At 32.3% G+C, this 19,781-nt stretch overlaps 2 protein-coding genes across 2 annotated transcripts; one reads left to right on the top strand and one right to left on the bottom strand.

Moving 5' to 3' along the window:
- Positions 1-2,487: 2,487 nt before the first annotated feature.
- LOC106715184 (acyl-CoA-binding domain-containing protein 5) lies at positions 2,488-16,819 on the bottom strand. Its single transcript, XM_045682488.1, has 9 exons — positions 16,480-16,819; positions 7,225-7,336; positions 6,671-6,752; positions 6,334-6,478; positions 5,577-5,674; positions 5,014-5,095; positions 4,544-4,644; positions 3,892-4,029; positions 2,488-2,813 (listed from the first exon to the last, which is right to left on the bottom strand). Exons 1-8 carry the CDS (start codon positions 16,538-16,540, stop codon positions 3,895-3,897), a joined length of 816 nt encoding a protein of 271 aa, XP_045538444.1. The 5' UTR covers positions 16,541-16,819; the 3' UTR covers positions 2,488-2,813; positions 3,892-3,894.
- Positions 16,820-17,134: 315 nt separating this feature from the next.
- Positions 17,135-19,543, top strand: LOC106715227 (nascent polypeptide-associated complex subunit alpha). Its single transcript, XM_014508463.2, has 6 exons — positions 17,135-17,219; positions 17,763-17,925; positions 18,269-18,390; positions 18,622-18,840; positions 18,970-19,131; positions 19,299-19,543. Exons 2-6 carry the CDS (start codon positions 17,808-17,810, stop codon positions 19,311-19,313), a joined length of 636 nt encoding a protein of 211 aa, XP_014363949.1. The 5' UTR covers positions 17,135-17,219; positions 17,763-17,807; the 3' UTR covers positions 19,314-19,543.
- Positions 19,544-19,781: the final 238 nt, after the last annotated feature.

The raw sequence follows: 19,781 nt of genomic DNA, 5'->3' as shown, positions 1-19,781 counted from the left end.
CTAACGAGCCATGTTAGTTTTTTTTTTACTTCGTTGTTAAGTTTACTTTTAATCGATGATATTTCGATTAAGAAATCAGTACCTTATTATTTCAAGGAAATATTTTTTTTTTGAATATTTTTATGATCAGATATTTAATATGATGGATAAACTTTGAAAATAATTCCTTTTCACATAAATATTAAACGACAATACGCACGTTGAAATAAAAATTCGAAATCCGAATTTTTTTATATTTTTTAAATTGTTTTCTTGCAAGCAAATATTTAAAATACACAGACTTTGGAATTTTCAACAAATGTAACAAAATATGCGTACTACATAATTAACATTCCGCCAACTATACAATTTATGCGCAAATTCCTGGCAACCCTATTCTCTACCGCTTTGTAATAAAAAGAACTTTTTCAAATCTAGACTTTATCTCTTATGCATTAGATTTCATATTCATGTGTTCAAATCTTTCAAATCAATGGAATTAAATATCATTAATTTTTCATCCAGTTATTTACGGGTTCGCACATTTTGCATCTTTATTTTCCATATTTTAAAGCTTAATACCATGTGATTGTTTAATTTTTTTTTTATGTTACTATAGACAATTATATTTAATTTGGTGTATGTCCACTAGAGACCTGTATTATTATTTGGTTAATTTATATTTCTATAATCATATAATTTTTTTTATGCCAACACTTAAGAATATCGATTTAAATTTAATCAGATTTAGAAATTTCGACTCGAATATATATTTCTTCAATTTATATAACTATCTTAATTCATAATCATTTATCTATGAAATTGTTTAAACAGTTGACGATTAGAGTCAAACAAGGATATCTGGCCCGATGAGGCGCTGCTACCAGTTACTTCTGTCTGAAAATATGTAAAACCTAAAGGAGCATAGGAAATAGCATAAAAGTAACAAGAATGACATGACAACTATAGTAAGAAAAGGATCTTTTGATACTTTTTTGACATTGACAGGAGGGCGCTAGTGTGCTATTATAATTTAGTTTGAATTACTGGGTCAGATATCCTTCTATAAATCTTATATTCTTTGAATGTTCTCGGGATAAATTTAATGTTTATTGATAAATATAAAAAAAATCATGACCGGTAATAAGATTGTTCACTTTACGTTGTAAAACGTTAAAATAAAGTATTACGAGTATTAAATGGTATTTTTATTTCTCATCGTGAGTATTAATATTCACATAAAATTACCACACTTAAAAGAGAAGGTGGCAAATGAGTGACGGGAACACCAAGGTGATCCAAGGAGGAACTGCAGCGTTGCCGGCCTTTAAGAAAGTTATATGCTCGCTTCTTGAAGGACCCTAAATCGTACTGGTTTGGAAATACCGCCGAGGACAGAACATTCCACAACGTGGCGGTGTGCGGCAAAAAATTTCGCGAGAAACCAGATCATCCCACTGAACTTTCCATTGTTGTGGAATGCCAGTCATCCAGATGGTATGGATGGTACCTGGCGGTCTGTCGGGTTGTCCGATGAAACTCGGTTCTTTGTTTTTGTGTCTGTTAGAAATGGAAATTTATATCAATAAAAGGAACATATTACAAATTATGTACTTTAATTATCTAAATATCACATAAAATTACGCACATAACCAACATAAAACGAATAACACTATAGGTACTTATAATAAAAATAAAATCTGAGAAAAAACAGGTAACAGTTTTTAATTCGAAATCCATACCATATTGAATTAATTCAGGAACTGATTGTTTTCAGATTATGGTCCACTTGCGGTTTATTTATTTAAGGTTTTCACAAAAAAAAAAAATTCAGTCCGTCAAACTTATGTGATCCGGTAGTCCTACCGGGCCAAATAAGTTTGTTGCACTATATTATAATAAAAAGGAATGTTTTTTCACGAAAGATTCTCAATACCTACAAACGTTTGGACCAAAAATTTAAACTACTTTCAAATTTAAATTAACACCAATTTGATTTATTAAAAGTATTTATAAAAAAAATTATATTTATAATTTACAAACTACAATAAACCAAAACCCCGAAAACGTTAAGACACGCAAAATGCAACTTTTTTATTTCAAATCGTCTTTAGTCCTGTATCAGACTAGCTCATAGACAATGTCTTTAAAATACATAGACTCAGATAATAAAGAAACATAAAAAAATCATATTAACACGTTCAGTGCCTAGATTTTAATACGAAAAAAATTATAGTGGCATTGAATGTGTTAAAAATGTTTTAAGAAAATAAATTCGATATTTGTATACTTTAAATCAGATGATCTTTAAATTTTTATTGCAGGCATTAAATGTCAAAAAAGATATTTATCAACAATTTAAACCATTAAAAAAACAATTTAATTTAATGTCATTTAAAAATATTCAGAATGCACACATATTACTATATTACCAAGATTAACCCGCCTTAAGGTGGGTTTCTGAGACCAAAACTTCTGTATAAAACAAAACATATCGTTATCCCTGACATTATCTTTGACAGAACAGAGATAATAATATGTTTTAAACGGAGTTTTTTGGTCTCAAAAACTCACAATAAGTAATTGATTACAGTTAGAGAATGTATAAAAAAATTACATGACATAACATTACTAAGTATAGAATACCACGATATAGATTAACGAAAAACATTGACAGTTGTGTTGCCAGCTATATACAAAAAACCCAACACGTCACTGTTTCGGATACGTCACGTGATATCCATAGCATGAGTGTTGTCATTACACCACCGAAATAGCCGCGAACACGAAATTACTTATCCTAAATCACATATTCCCAAACCTCCTTTCAAAATCTGAAAGTAAAAAATTATTTAATTAAAATTTCCTTCAAAAAATTTGATTTATAATAAAAAGCGGCCACATCATATTACCAAAACTTCAAAGTTACTTTTAAAAATCTGCAGAAAGTAATAAAACTGAAGATACGTTGCCTACAATTAAAAGACTAAGAAGAAGTATAGAAATCAAATCAAATTCAAACTCCGACAAACACACTCATTAGACAAAAGGCAGAATAACTTCCAATTGACACCTGTCTTCTATGCGCTCGAGTTCACCTGTAGCAGGTAATACTCGTATGTAGGAGTACCAGTGTGAGAGCAGTAGTATACTGACGTGTTAGGAGGAGTACCAGTGTGAGAGCAGTAGTATACTGACGTGTTAGGAGGAGTAGCAGTGTGAGAGCAGTAGTATACTGACGTGTTAGGAGGAGTACCAGTGTGAGAGCAGTAGTATACTGACGTGTTAGGAGGAGTACCAGTGTGAGAGCAGTAGTATACTGACGTGTTAGGAGGAGTACCAGTGTGAGAGCAGTAGTATACTGACGTGTTAGGAGGAGTACCAGTGTGAGAGCAGTAGTATACTGACGTGTTAGGAGGAGTACCAGTGTGAGAGCAGTAGTATACTGACGTGTTAGGAGGAGTAGCAGTGTGAGAGCAGTAGTATACTGACGTGTTAGGAGGAGTACCAGTGTGAGAGCAGTAGTATACTGACGTGTTAGGAGGAGTACCAGTGTGAGAGCAGTAGTATACTGACGTGTTAGGAGGAGTAGCAGTGTGAGAGCAGTAGTATACTGACGTGTTAGGAGGAGTACCAGTGTGAGAGCAGTAGTATACTGACGTGTTAGGAGGAGTACCAGTGTGAGAGCAGTAGTATACTGACGTGTTAGGAGGAGTACCAGTGTGAGAGCAGTAGTATACTGACGTGTTAGGAGGAGTAGCAGTGTGAGAGCAGTAGTATACTGACGTGTTAGGAGGAGTACCAGTGTGAGAGCAGTAGTATACTGACGTGTTAGGAGGAGTACCAGTGTGAGAGCAGTAGTATACTGACGTGTTAGGAGGAGTACCAGTGTGAGAGCAGTAGTATACTGACGTGTTAGGAGCGCGCGTGACGCTGGAAGCGTGCGGCGAGGCGGTAGGCGAGGAAGGGCCAGAGCGCGAGCAGCAGCAATGTGGGCGGGCTCAGCTCCTGCCACGGCCAGCGCCAGCCCGCCCCGCAGCGCGACACTTGCTGAACACACGATATAAAACATGTTCAGTGACAACTACATGCCTTCTCAGTTCAGTCAGTTCACTTTTATGTATATGAAATAATAACAAGCTAGAAATAACAAATCAACACGGCTTAAAACTATTTCCAAGTATGAGAACTTAGATATATGCTACAGGCATTACAAAAAACAATTCCTCATTTACAATCGCACTGGATGCTAAATTAAAAACTTTTCGGATATGTTTACATAGAATTTAATAGTTGAACTATTAAAGAATTAATTAATCTTACTAATATTATAAATGCGCACGTTTAGATGGATGGATGAATGGATGTTTGTTTCAAGGTATCTTCGGAATGGCTCAACAGATCTTGATGAAATTTGACACAGATGTAGAACATAGTCTGGAAGAACACATAGGCTACTTATTAAGTTTTCTTTAATTCCGCGCGGACGTAGTCGCGGGCAATAGCTTGTTATAAATAATTAACACTTAGATTGATGAGCATCGATAATTAATTAGTAACTCACGTTAAGCAGCCGGCGATCCCCTTCGACGGCTTTCCTGAGAGCTGCCACGTCAGCTTCAAGCCGAGCCAACGCGCCTGGCAACTGCTCTAGTACTTTTAAATCTGTACCACACAAACAGTACGAATATAGTTTATTACATATTCTTTTATTAAATAATTCAGAAATAATCTTACTAATATTACAAATACGAGTGTATGGATGGATGGGTGTTTGTTACACGGTATCACTAGAACGGATCTTAATATAATTTGGTACAGATGTAGAGCATAGTCTGGAAGAACACATAGGCTACAAATTAAATTTTTAATAAATAAATTTATAAAGGTAAGAGGCGCTGTAACCTTGCTTAGTTTTATCAGATAATATAAAAAACCTATTTAGACATATAAAATTATACAAAAGACATGTCACATATTTGTGATCAACACGAGATGAATACAATGAACTATTGTACTGTAGATGTATCTTACGTGTGAGTTGTGATGTGATCTGATGTGCATGTCCGTTGCTGAGTCGTGGCGCGAGAGCTGCCGGCTGCGTCTCAGGATCACTCTGCAATAAAACGACTGAATTAACGGCTATTTAACATTTCGAGTTACTATACTTTTTTATATTAAAATATGACCGCCGCAATAGCGAAGTGACCGCTGCCCATTGACATCATCAATCTCAGATGCATTCCTCACTGAAGGATTATATTTACCCTTTCTATACGTCCCCACCTCAGCGAAATCCACTTCCCCTAAACATCATTTCCTTATAAGAAAAGAGTGGGAAGGGAACGTGGACTAAAATTAGGCCTCCGGCCGGCGAAGAAACAAGGAATTGCTTCCACTTCACGCCAGTCTACTGTGTGGTCATGGTATTTCTACGGTCGAGCCGACCCTTTGTTGCACCCAACAAATATTGTTGTTGCGGAATATACCACTGTCCTCTAATCCTAATAGTCCAGTCTCTCCTTTCTATTCCATCTCTATCTAACATAAATGTTTATACTTCATGCTATATATCTATAGAAAATTGCAACACTAACGTCTACGGTGTCTATGAACTCGTCATCGGAGTCGTGTCTGTTCCGTGGCGGCGACGCACTGCGTATAGGTGACGACGCCCCGCTCACTGAGCGAGAACCTGCAAATGTATTTCAAATAGGAATGTTCACACACCGACGTCATATTGTGACGTCATAGTTATCAAATCTTAAAACAATAGTAGGGTCAGTAGAAAAGATATTTTTAATTTTTTTTATTATTTTATTTAATTCTTTGTGGTCAAAGAACATATTAAACACGAAGCAATCCATCTAGTCATAAATCATCTAGAGTTGAAAAAGTAACATCAAAAAGTCGTTGACATAACAAATTTTATTCTAAATTCTGAGATATTTATATATCTTTCTAGAATTTACGTATTTGAATTCAACTGCTTGAAAATAAATAAACGACCACCTCACTTGACCTCGGTTACAAGTAACAACTGCAGGTTTTTACACATAATTTATTCTATACTTTACGATAAGTCAGACGTCTACAAACCCCTTTCCTTATCTATTTTGCTTTTGATACACTATGAATACTAAACGAACTTATAAACCGACTTAAAATTACACAACATTTTGTTTGACCGTCGAAATTACCGTTGAAATTACCTACTAAATATTCTAGCATTTACACAACTACCATTCTCAGCTATTTGCTAAGGAACATTGGTAAAACAACAACAACACATAAAAATAATCGCGCAACTTTCAATTAGTGGAAAAAGGATTTAAATTCGTGATATGTTCTTACCTATAGGGGTATTGTGTACGGAGCGCACGCGGGCCAACACGTCGCCAGCGACCAACTCCAGGTCATTGCTAAGACAGTTCTGGTCGTCCTCTTCCAGTGACAAGAACGACGCTACGTCAGAGTTATATGACATCGTCTCGACAATCTGAGAACATAAATAAAAAAAAAACAATTAATATTGCCAGAGTGCTATACTATAGTTAGCTGGCAAAGCTGAGGGAATATTGTTTGATTGTTGCCTTTTTGTATTTCAACAAAGTCATCACCATTTAATAAACCTAAACATTTAGAAATTCTTCGAAGTTGCAAATTTATTACACGTATAATCATTACGTACCTTGTGTAATTCGTCTACATATGCTTGCATCGCTTCGTCTTTCGTCATATTGCCTAGTTTGTTCCATGACTCCCACTTCGCTCTGAAACAATAAATTATGTTAAAATCACTTTTAGTTTCTCGTTAAGTTAAGCCGCTTCAAAGCCCTAAGAGATGATTAATGAATAGAGGTTAAATTTACTAAAGTATTAAACAAAATAATAACTTTGTGCTCATCGTAGACAAACTGAACATTTTACACTAAAACTCTTTACATACCAAAATATTTCCTGTAAAAGTTTTTCTCATGTAATATAATTTATCTGCTATCCATATAATATTATAATACTAATTTACTTTATCTCAACATTTTCACAATAGAATATAATTGGAAAAATGAAATAGCATAATAGCCGCCAAGTTGACGTTCATCTGTTTACATTTTTAGTGTTCAATTGAAACGCAACGAAAATAGGCAACTGCGGTGCCTCAGCTTTTGCGTATATCCAAAGGCGTCGAAATTAGGCGACCCACAGCTCATTTTCCCTCTTCTCTTATAAAAAGAATAAACTAACCTATTAACAACGTCCCAAAAGCCGGGCTTGGGTTTATCACATGGCCCTTCCGTCGCTTGTTTGTAGTAACTGTAGAACCTTAACATCAGCTCATTGCTCGGCTGATATGAACCTGTTGACAAAACATAGCAAAAAATAATTACAACGTTCAAACTATATAGCTGTATCTTAAAGTTATTAACTTGAAAATTCAAATTGTATTAGTATCCAAGTCATGGATTTCAAACATCTACGCTCCTGACACCTTGACCACAGGTGTCGGTAATTAACTAAAAAAAATAAAAATAAATGACTCACTATTGTAATTAAGTATACGGAACATGTGCAAAAACAGTACAGACCAAGAGTCTGTAGGTGTCGTTTGTTGTAATAAAAAAATATTTAAAAAAAACATCTACAATACCTAATGTAGGAATGGCGAAATGCATGTAATTAATATTAATAGCACGCGACATAATATTTTGTGACACGTCATTGATCACAAAATTCATAAGCTATGTACTAATAATAAAGTGAAGTTAGGTATTGTATGGAGAGCGCACGCCAGTAATCCCTAACGCTACGGAATGACCTCAATAAACATTTCTTTAAGAAAATGGCACTTCGCAACGTAAAAGTTCGCCATCCCTGACCTAATGTATGGTGGATAAAAAACCAGAACATAATGATCAAAAATGAACACTATTCCAAATATATATTACAAAGTAATTAAATGTAGATATTAACTTTAACAATATATATTTATATATCATATTATGTTAGTGTATTACTATGAGTATCAGCATTATTGTATAAAGTTACCTATATTCACTATTGTTTACGATAAGTTTGGGTTCAATGACACTGGGTAAAAACTAAATAGCTATTATTATTATAGATGATTATATTCTTTGTGTAATGTTAACTTTTTGTAATCATGATCATTAGCTCACTATACATACCCACTGAGGAGCTCAGAGCCTACCCTAAGTTAAGGGTCACTAGGCCTTAGTCAACCACGCTGGCCCAGTGTGGACTGGTTGATTACACGCATATCTTTAAATTTCTTGTTGATGTTTACCTTCTGCGTAAGAACGTCGGTAAATCGAGAAATTGGTATATGCCGGGATTCGAATACAGGATTTGCAGATTACATGTCAAGTGCTTAACCCCTGAGCCAACGACGCTCGTAATCATTACACCCCATCAAATTAAATTGGGTGATCGCTCTATAAAAGCCTTGTTTTTGTCAATCGTTGTGTAAAAAATTTAACATGAAACCGTACACATTTCTATCGATTGTAAAACGTTTAAATTCCTATTTTATTCAATAAACAAGTGATAAAGATAATGAGTAATTACACTTTGTTTGTTATGTATCGGACACGAAGACCTTTGCTCAGCTCTGTAAAACAATGTTTAAATAATACACATTAAAAAATATTTACTGTAGAACATTCGAGATTATACATTACATCGTAAACTATACATCCACTCCTCAACGCATCTGCAACTCTAGATTCTTTTAGATGTCGATGGACAGTGGTCACTTCGATATTATAGCGTTACAAAGTGACCGCTTGCGCGTTTACCGCCTTCTGGTTTAAAAAAAGAAGTACAATTGGCAAGACAACCATTGAACGGTCTTAAAACTTACGAGATACACTACCATCTATATAAAAATACATAATTTAAGAGACTACTAATTCGAATAGATCAAAAATGTATACCTAATCTATTCTTTTAAAATGTACGCGTCATAATTTACATTGTCTTATGGCACGGGTTCAACGTATCTTTTGTGGTTATTTTCCGCTGGTTTACAGCTAGTTGCATTAAAAGTTCGATCCAGCATAGAATTGTTATGAAGCGTACTTTTCTTCTTATACAACGAAATATTAAATCATGTATAATTACTTTTAAATTATAAATCATTTATTAATGTTATTATCGTGGTTAGACATCTATAAAGAATGTTCTTGAATTTGTATGCGCCATGTTTATCAATGAATTTTATAGAATTAATTATATATTTATTTTTATATTTAAATATTTATGATAAACAAGTTGTCGCTGCGACTCCGTCCGTGCGGAATTAAAAAAAGTAACTTATGTGTTCTTCCGGACTATGTTCCGTTGAGCCCACCCGGAGAAACCTTCAAACAAACATCCATCTAAACTTTATTTATGTTATTAATAAGATATATTTTGCTTAGGAAATACACTTTCATCTTATAAAAATTTACCGAATCGAGAAATAAATCTCTATCAGCTTGTAACACAATCTAATGAAGGAATTTCACGGCATAAATTTCGAAATCATTATCACTTAACTATTGTATCAATTAATCTTATCTGTACGTCTTTCAAAACAACACTCTGTTATTAAATGCAAACAATAAGTTTCAACAAATGTTTTTTATTGAAACAAATAATAACATATATGTGCATAAATATCTTGCTTTCACTGTTTATTTCGGCGATGGATGTTGTTATGCAAGAAATATGAAGGTTAGGCGCCAATGTCCAGTATAATTCCATGACGTTTGACAGAACAGATTAACATTGAGAATACCCCGAGTCAAGAGATTCGAGTATAACACTAGTTATAGAGCGGACATTACGAAGTTCAAATATTTAAGCAATAGCGCTATCTTTCACTGAATAATCAAAATAATGAAACAGTACCGAGTAGTACGATTTTTTTGACTACGGTTTGTTAACGTCCGTCTATTGAAATACTCGTAAGTAAAATGTCTTTGACTAAGCAATGTTTATTTCAGTGTTATTTCAATGAATGAAAGTAAGCCAGTATCACTCTACTTAATACACTGTTTGTATGATAATCACATAGGATTCTTTAACCTATAACTATAAACATGGTAACCGTTACTCAAGCGATGTCATTAATTACGTATTAAATCGGGACCTGGCAACTTGCTACTGTTACCAATAGTTACCAAAAATTTAGTAATAGTTACAAGTTAACAATTCCTAGAGTCATAAAGAATAAATTAACAGATTTTTTGAATTACAAATAGTAGCAGATATTTCTTGTTATTTTTTTGTAAATGGTATTCAAGAAAAAAAATCGAATAGCGAGATGCGATATCGGGCTTGGCTACGAGATGGAGTGTGCTACCCTTAATAGGGTGGGTCAAAAAAATCAACTATTTTTTTTTTACAATTAATACGGAAAAATGGGTTACTAGGCACCTTAAAAAAATTCTCACCAAATATGAACTCTTAATTTTAATAGGAAGATCCTCCGCGTCGCAGTTTTTCATTTTTTTCTCAGTCCAATAGAAAAAAATTCATTCCTCATCATTAATTGGTCGTACAGAAAAATTTTTTTAAAGAATTTTGTAGGAAATTTAATGCTCTACAAAAAAGGTATCTTATGTTTTTTCCGTAAACCTCACCATTTCACTAATATTGAAGATTTAAGATTGATTATTTTAAGTCAAATGTCACTTTTGTTTATGAATTTTATAACTCGACAAGAAATGGCTATTATTGAATGCGCAATAGAAATTTTTGTAGCAAATTAACTGCTCTATAAAAATGGTATCATATGTTTTGGTGATTAAATTAAGCGTTCAAAAGATATTCATCATCAAACTTTCATGTATACCGATTTTAAGAGTTTTTGATCAAATAATCGAAAAATTTCAATTTAATCTATCAGTTTTGAGAAAATTTCATTTTTTGTCTTTAATGTAAGTATTATTTGAATTTTGTTTTCAAAATTTTTATTCAATAATTCCAAACTTTTTATTTTTCATCATTAGAAATCACGATCATGTTGTTTTTTTATAACGTCTTCAAAACGTCTTAAAAAAATTTTCCACTACAGCTTGGGAAAATTTCTTCTGTAGAGAATTTTTGTTTTGTATTCTATTTACTCTGTTTCCCTGTTTCTGTTTTCCTGTTTTTCATTTTGAAGTTTCTCAGTTGATAAAAAAAAATTTTTTTCGTGTAAATTTTCTCAAAACTGATAGATTAAATTGAAATTTTTCGATGACAAATCGACAGATCGACATGTTTGAGTAAGTTAAAACAGAAATGCGAGAACATTTACACAAAGATCTCTTTATAATACTACTGAGAAAGTAAATAGGTAAAGGCGCTGTTAGTTATGCAAACTATCGGACTAACAAAGACGACGGAATACATAGTAGTAATTTACTGAAACTGTACCCAAGCTAATGGGAACAGTGCCGTTATAAACAATACACGTTTACTAGTATCATTGTATGCAATTATTTAATATCGGTTTTATTTTCATATTTTATAACCAACCTCCAAAAGAACGAGGTTCCCAATTCGTTTGTATTTTTTGTCTTCTGTTTAAAATACTGCCTGTGGTCGATAACCTTCCAGCCACTTCGGAATATTGTCCTCATAACCTCTTTTGGTTGTTGCAAACGTTTGAAGAGTGGACACATAAAAATATTGGCTCAATTCGCAAAACGCACAACGCTATAGTTAATACAATTCATATCTGGGTCAGCCCTGATGACATGAAGCCATATTACAACGATAACTTGCATAACTATGAGTCGGTCAACATCGGCTTACTATAGTCTGTTCTTACTATGTTACCTTTCGCAAACAAAAACTAACTTGTCCTTTGTTATGATATGAAACTATTATGCAAAAATTTGGAAGACCAATTTTAGTGTTGTCCCCCCTCTAATCTTTTTCTATAGAGGAAAAATAAATAAAATGGACGTGGAAGAGTGGATAGTCGATATTATTTCATGTGGTAACCATTTGTCAGTCAATATTACAAAAACATGTGAATATGTATCAACTTTTCCGTTTATCCGTTCTTTTGTTTCATAAAGGTAGAAAAAGTATCTAAGTCCCGGTGCGTTCCTTTGGACATAACGGGACTCTCACCAGTTACACTTGAGGATGGCCACCGAGTTGGTTTTAATAAGTCAAGTCTCACATAAACCTGTATTTCCTCCAGAAGACAAGGTATCATTTGAAGATTTCTACCAGAAAAACAAAAAAAGTATCTAATAATCTTATTCCTTCATCACACATCTTTTAACATCACGTGACCCGCGTGCTTGTTTGCCATCTTCTTACAAAAATTTGTGAAAAAAATATTTATTTAAAAAATATAGATAATGCTACTTTGCTTTTATATGCAAAGTTTTTACGACTTAATATCATATTTTATTCCCATACATACATTTTTTACGTCCATATCGTGTTATATCGTTGATTGTTATTATTTATTACAGCCGTTGGTCATTTCCAGTTCCAGTCTAACCAGTTTGAGTACTTACTCATATGAATAAAATATTAAATTATTTTTATGACATTACTATTGTATATTGACGTTTGAAGAGGAAAACGATGTTTTTTTTCACCAACGTAAAAACTACAAAACATATGCATAAAGACTATCCATAAGTGTTTTAAAAAAATATATGACGCGAGTAACACCGAATGAAGGACGTGGAGCTAAAGTGACTTTTATGAAGCCTTGTTTTTAACTTTTTAATATACAAAATTGTTAAACTACGTATTTAATTTAAAAAAAAAAACCTTAAATCAATTTGAGATATATAAAGAAGAAATTTAAAAATACTTTCACTAGTAGAAAGCTAATAACCAAGGCTGACATACTTGGAACTTACCACCGAAGTAATACCGGGACTTGCTACTACATCATTCTATTCATCTTACTAATATCATAAATGCTAAAGTTTAAATGGATGGATGCTTATTAGAGGCTATCACCGGAACGGCTCAACAGATGTTGATGAAATTTGGCACAGAAACGTAGAACATAGTCTGAGAGAAGACATAGGCTACTTGCTAAGTTTTTTTTTTATTCGCGCGGACAACGTCTCAGCAAAGGCTAGTTAAGTATAAGCAGTTACAGCTGCAGATAAGTTGATTACGTTTTGAATGTGTTATGTATGACGCAAATAGTGTCGCAAGGCAAACTTGATAATCTGCATTCAATGTCTACATACGGATGTTGTGGTATCAATATATTGCTAGTATATTTTTTAAAAACAAGTGTATCCATTAAAATTTACGACTAATGTACAAAGACTATTACTACGTACTTTATTATTCATTTCATGTTTGCTACATTTTGGTAAATTCTCTTTTAAATCAGTATAATTTAAAATTATTCTATTTACTAGCCGAAAGAATACTTACTGTTGGAACAAATAATACTCGCTACTTGAAATTTGAAAGCATGCATAGTTGAGAGACTAAAATTATTCGTAACGGACTTGCAGACAAAAAAAAAATACCACATCGCGTCTTCGCTTGGTAGTTTTTTTTTATGAATTTTACTTGAAGTGTAGGGCATTCACCTTATAGTTTTACGTTTCTATAGAGCCCCATCAATGTAAACCCGCTGCAGTGTTATAATTTCAAAATTAATACTCGTAAAAGATCCGAAGCTTAACTCTGAGCAGTAAGAGTTATAATTTAAAGAACTGCGCAAAGTAACTACTTCATTAAAAAGTATTTTATTATTACGTAATAGTAACCCATATATTCGTATTAAAAAACGTCTTACCTCTTCGGTCACAGTTTTTGTGATGCCAAAAGACAAAGGGCGCTTAGTGTATAACCTCTGATATTAGGTATTGTAATAACACTGCATAGTTTCGTTAAGAAACTACAGTTAATATATAGTATTCAAAAGTTGCCACAAATCTTACAAGGGCACATCGAGTTCTACAAATACAATAAAACAACCATTAAAGTGTTACAACTAATTACAATAATTACATCTTCACAATTATTTCTCCAGTTGACATTAAATCTCGCGTGTCGCTGTAATTATACCATAAAATTAAGTTCCGTATAAATACTTGAGAATAAACGTTTAACATTTTCCACCAAAAAAGGAAATTAGGGAAGAAATGTATTCTACTTTGAAAATTCTTTATCGATATTTTACGGTTTTTTCATAACGTAAAATTTGCTTAACATACTGTTGAAATAAATTTCATTATAATTCATAAAAAATTATTCAAAACATTTACTCGTACCTAATAGCTGGTGTTAACCGTATGAAGGTCATTTCGTCCGAAAATGGAAAGTAAATGTTGCATCGTATTAGCGTTTTTAACATAACAGTTAGATTTTTGTATATAATCCACATCTGTTCATTTACTCACTGTAATTATGTTTTAATTTGACATTGACGACATTGCTAAAATGCCGTTTTTTTATAAACTACGCAGAAAATATTTAACCCCTTACCGCATACGAAGCCATTTAGGGTTTAGTAATTTTATGATTTTTTTTTTAGTTCAAAATAATATACATTTTTTTTAATTATTATCCACCATAAGCATTTTTTTGCCAATATACATTTTTTTATGTTCATCAAAGGTCACCAGTTTTTAAAATATTAACGATTTTTTTAAAGAATTTTTTTGACATAAAAATTTCCCTTTATAGACCTAACTATACACATATTTGTAAAAAAATTATGACACCTTTATAATTCACATAGTATGGCGTTAAGTGCATGAAGTAAAGATATTTCAAAATTTTATAATTACACCTTTTAATGTGGATGAAATGGAAGAGAAACTTTAAGTAAGAAAAACAAAACAAAGAGGCATATACATCATATAACATAAATGAGTAGGCCAAGATTGTAAATCCCAATTTGGTATGGTCCTGGTATGCTACATTGCTACACCCATACAAATGTCAACCAGTTATAAGTTATCTTAACATAACTTTGGGATATCATCCCCTTGACAAATTATTGTTGTCAATTAGCCTCATGACACCATCAAGGAAAACATAATATGTAATTCGATAATAAGTTGGGCAACTTTTTTTATCATCCACTAATTTACAATAACAAAATTGTCTAAAGGATGAAAGTCGGTACAAGTTGTTTACCATTGTCCACTCTTAGTTTCACAGCAAGCCACCACATGCATAATTAATGAAGTTATGCATGTGGTGGCTTGCTATGGATGTATCATTAAAAGTTAATTTAAGATAGTATAAAGGTACTTAGAATTTTTTCAAACAATGAAAATACATTCATAGTTATTACTCACTAGCTGTCGCCCACAACTCCATTCGCATGGATTAAAAAACTATTTAGTAGCCAATGTGTTCTTCAAGACTATGCTCTACATCTAGGCTAAATTTCAATGAGATCCATTGAGCCATTTTGGAGATACCTTCAAACAAACATCCATCCATCCATCTAAACATTCATATTTATAATATTAGTAAGATTGTTTGGCTTGATTTGTTGAGCTAAATAAACAACAACTAACAAAAGGCAGTTTTTATAAAAGAACTAGCTTTTAACCGCGACTCCGTCCGCGCGGAATAAAAAATAGAAAACGGGGTAAAAATTATCCTATGTCCTTTTCCTGATTCTATGCTACCTGCCCTCCAATTTTCAGTCAAATCGATTCAGCCGTTCTTGAGTTATAAAAAGTGTAACTAACACGACTTTCTTTTATATATATAGATGTGATAGTAATATTTAAAAAAAGGCACATTTATACCTCATTCATTCAACTGGTAAATTTTTGTTCAAGTTGCCTCAACTCAAGGGCCAATTGATCATTAGGTTGATCAGTCCAATGGAAAACACCCAAAATATTAGCAACTAAAATTTTCTGCTGCTGTATACTTAGTAATTATTATTTCAAAACAATGTAGAAGGGAATGTGAAGGCCTTCAGTTTAAAGCCTTAATTGGACTTGTACCTAATGTAATGAGGTATTATATATTCCCATCCAACTACTACTAAATATATACTATTTTTTTAAACTAAGCTACAACTGGATCAATTTCAATTGCAGAATTATATTTTAACAAAATTAACTACTTATATTTTTGTTTTTCAAAAAGAGTGAGAGAGATGACACAATGTTTTTGTTTTGGCGAGGTATTTTTTGACATTGGAAAATAAAAATACCCCTTATTTTTCTTTTCCAATTTTGAGAAGCCCAAAAGCTTATTATTTACATTGTAAAGTAATAAAGAATATTCATATTATTTTTATTTAATTACTCCTATAGTTCCTTGTCTAGTCTTAAACATAAGTATCAAGAAATATTAGGCAATATGCCAACTTTATAATACATAACTTACATAAATTAAAATTAAATTATGATTGCAATGAGTCTTGAAGCAAGAAATGTTGTTGATGACCTTTTTAACAACAAAACAGATAGATATCGCGAAATTGACTTATATACATAGTAAGTATCAGTACTAAATATGTTTATTAAATCTTACCACTTTTTGGAAGGCTCCTAATAACGTTTACAGCAGCATTGAATTTCTCCTCTATAGACATTTCGAAACAATCACAAAAAAAATAATACTAAATGTACTACACGCACTTTGGACTTGGAAATATCACCAGTTCACTTGCCTATTGAATTATCATTGACCAACAACTGACATGTTTACAACACAATCACAGACTGAAGTACGAAACGAAAAGCATTTAACTTTGCCAATTGTTTACTCGAAAAATCTAATAAATTGGTTGCACTGATACTTTTTTGAACGATAATAAAGCAAAACTTTGACCATGGATAAATGCTCAAAAGAAATAGTTCAATCGAAGCAATTCGAAGGAATAATATTAGCAACCTTAAGCAATAAGCGATCTTATTCCCTTTGAGAAAAAAATGACATTTTAATTTTTAAATGTTGCTGTGTTGTTCAACTGCTATTTTCTACCATTAACATTTAATTTTCCTCTAACATACAAAATGAGTAAAAGTAAAACAACCCGGTTATAAGAAATAAAATATTCTAGAACCATCTAACTTTTAAAAAGAGTATTAGTAAAATAATAGTGTTTTTAATAATGCTCAAAAATTTACAGACTGAATTTCGAATTTATATTGCTATCTGTTATACACGTTATACATTGTTGACTATTATTTATCTGTGGTGTTAATTCCCTTTCTGTCAATTCGATTGCTATTGACGACCATTTTTCAAAAAAGTTTTTAATAAACAAGGTAATAAATCCTTAAATTTGAGTGAAATCTTGATTTTAAAATGTGAAAGTTATTCATTTATGTATTCACGAGTTATATTCACAATGACCCTTTACTTAATTTTAGTACTTAGCTAAAAAATAAGATTGTGCCGACCATGTTTGTGTTCTTTTAATTAAAAGAGTTCTCTATAGATATATTATTGAAACCTTGTGTAAACATATTTCCTAGTGCTAAGCTACGTGCTTGATCTTATTGTTTTGTATTTATAATATACAGTGTTGTCTCCACAATAACTGGTATTAAGTTTCAAACTCACAATTTTGATGTCCGTGACTTTTCATTTAAAATATTTAGCCCTGAATTATCACTATATTATTTAATACAGTTATATTACAGGAGACAAGATCTTAAAATAATAATTAATTAATATTTTGAAATGTAAAGTGGTATTTTTAAAATTAAAATTATAGGTTAAAAAAATTACCCTATTCATGAATTGACTTTATTACATTTTATCTAACTTTAATTGATTGTAACACGTATGCCTTGCCTGTTTTTTAGAATAATTTTGGTATTCTTAAGATTACCAGAAAAGTAAACCTCAAAATGCCAGAACTCACTGAATTGGACAAAGCTACAGCATCCATGACTGAAAAACGCAAAGAAGAGACTGCTTCTTCAGACAGTGACTCTGATGACACTATTCCAGAGCTAGAAGATGCAGGTAAAGCAATAACTATGGTATTTTTTTTCTGTTGATCAAGTTTTTACCAATTAAATATTTAGTGGGGGAAAGGGTGTCTAGGAAGGAATATATCCTTTTTTGTTACATCCTCTCCTATGTTCCTTACAGGTAGGCAATAAATCTGCATTCAAGTTATTGTACGCATCAGCAGTGACTTTGCTATTTTAATGATAACAAGTAAATACTAACTCATTTGCCACCTGATAAAAAAAAGAAAGATGGTATAATTTTTTTAATTAAAAAGATTTTAACTATATATAGCAGTGTTAAATTAATTTATATAAATAGTGTCATTTAAATTCAATCATTTGGATTTACTCAGGTGCACCAGGTGCTGGAGGTATTACCAACCCTATCGCTGGTATTGATATTGTGTCTAAGGCTAAGCAATCACGAGGAGAAAAGAAAGCTCGCAAAATTATGAGTAAGCTCGGTTTAAAACCAGTAAGTATATGAAATTTTGTTGAAATGATTAAAAATTCACTTATCCCAATATACTGTAAATTCCAAAAAAAAAAGATAAGTAGGCTAATAAATGTCAAACTCACTTAGTCAATTGTGTTTTAACTGAATATTTTCAACCTGACCATAGAGTTGCTCTATAAGATTAGTCAACACAAAGTATAATTAATTCTAGCAGAAGAAGAATTCTGTATTTAATTTTTTATGTTTTAGGTGCAAGGAGTTAACAGGGTGACAATCAGGAAATCAAAGAATATCCTGTTTGTGATCAACTCACCAGATGTATACAAGAACCCGCACTCTGATACATACATTGTGTTTGGTGAGGCCAAGATTGAGGATCTGTCACAGCAGGCGACAATGGCTGCTGCGGAGCGTTTTAAGGCTCCTGAGACAGCTGCTTCAGGCAATGATGCCACCGCTACTGGCACAGTAAGTTGATTGTCAGAGGCATAGCCCACTTAGGTTCTTTATGTCACTGTATTATTTGTTAATGTTCCCATATTTATACAATTATGTTCAGTAACATAATTTAATTAAAACTTTTATCTGAATTTTCAGACTGTAGCACCAATAGCAGAAGAGGAAGATGAGGAAGGAGTGGATGAATCTGGTGTTGATGAAAAGGATGTGGAGATAGTAATGATGCAAGCGAATGTCTCAAGGGCACGGGCAGTCCGTGCATTGCGTAATAACCAATCCGATATTGTCAATGCTATAATGGTTTGTATTTTTTATTTTACTCTGATATCCACGAGTTTAAGAAAATCACAACACATTGTTTTAGTGGTTTTTATATTTTCCATTGAACAAAGTTTGCATTTAAATAAAAGTGTATATTTTCAACTTATTTTATTCATGGTTTTCTAATGATATGTTTCTCTTTTCAGGAACTTACAATGTAAGAAGCAGATAGTCACAAGAATTACTTTAAATGTTCCTAGTTATAAGTCTCTTTGTTATCTACATTGGCTTAAAATGAAATCGAAAATTTTGCCTGAAAACTGGTATTATAGAAGAGAACCCAAAGTGAAACCTTTACAATGCCTTTAATTATGATAATACATTATGGATAGATATGAGAATGTAAATAGTTATTTACTTCAGACTACAATAAAAGGATATAAGAACTAAAGAATCATTTATTTTTCCCAATCTTAAAAAACACTGATTTAAATATTAATTAAAACTTAATATACAAGAGATACACGTGGTAGTTACTAGTAGAATAATCTTAGTTCGTACTTATATAAATACGAAAGTTAAGATGTAGTGATGAACATAAGAATCTCCAGAATGGCACCATAGATCTTAATGAAATTTGGTATAGATATAGAACGCATAGGCTAAGTTTAAGCTAATTATTTTTTTTC

The sequence above is a fragment of the Papilio machaon genome, chromosome 19 (assembly GCF_912999745.1).
Source record: "Papilio machaon chromosome 19, ilPapMach1.1, whole genome shotgun sequence".
NCBI lineage: Eukaryota > Metazoa > Arthropoda > Insecta > Lepidoptera > Papilionidae > Papilio > Papilio machaon.
The sequence above is the reverse complement of the archived record's forward strand: the minus strand, read 5'-3'. Positions and strand labels throughout refer to the sequence as shown.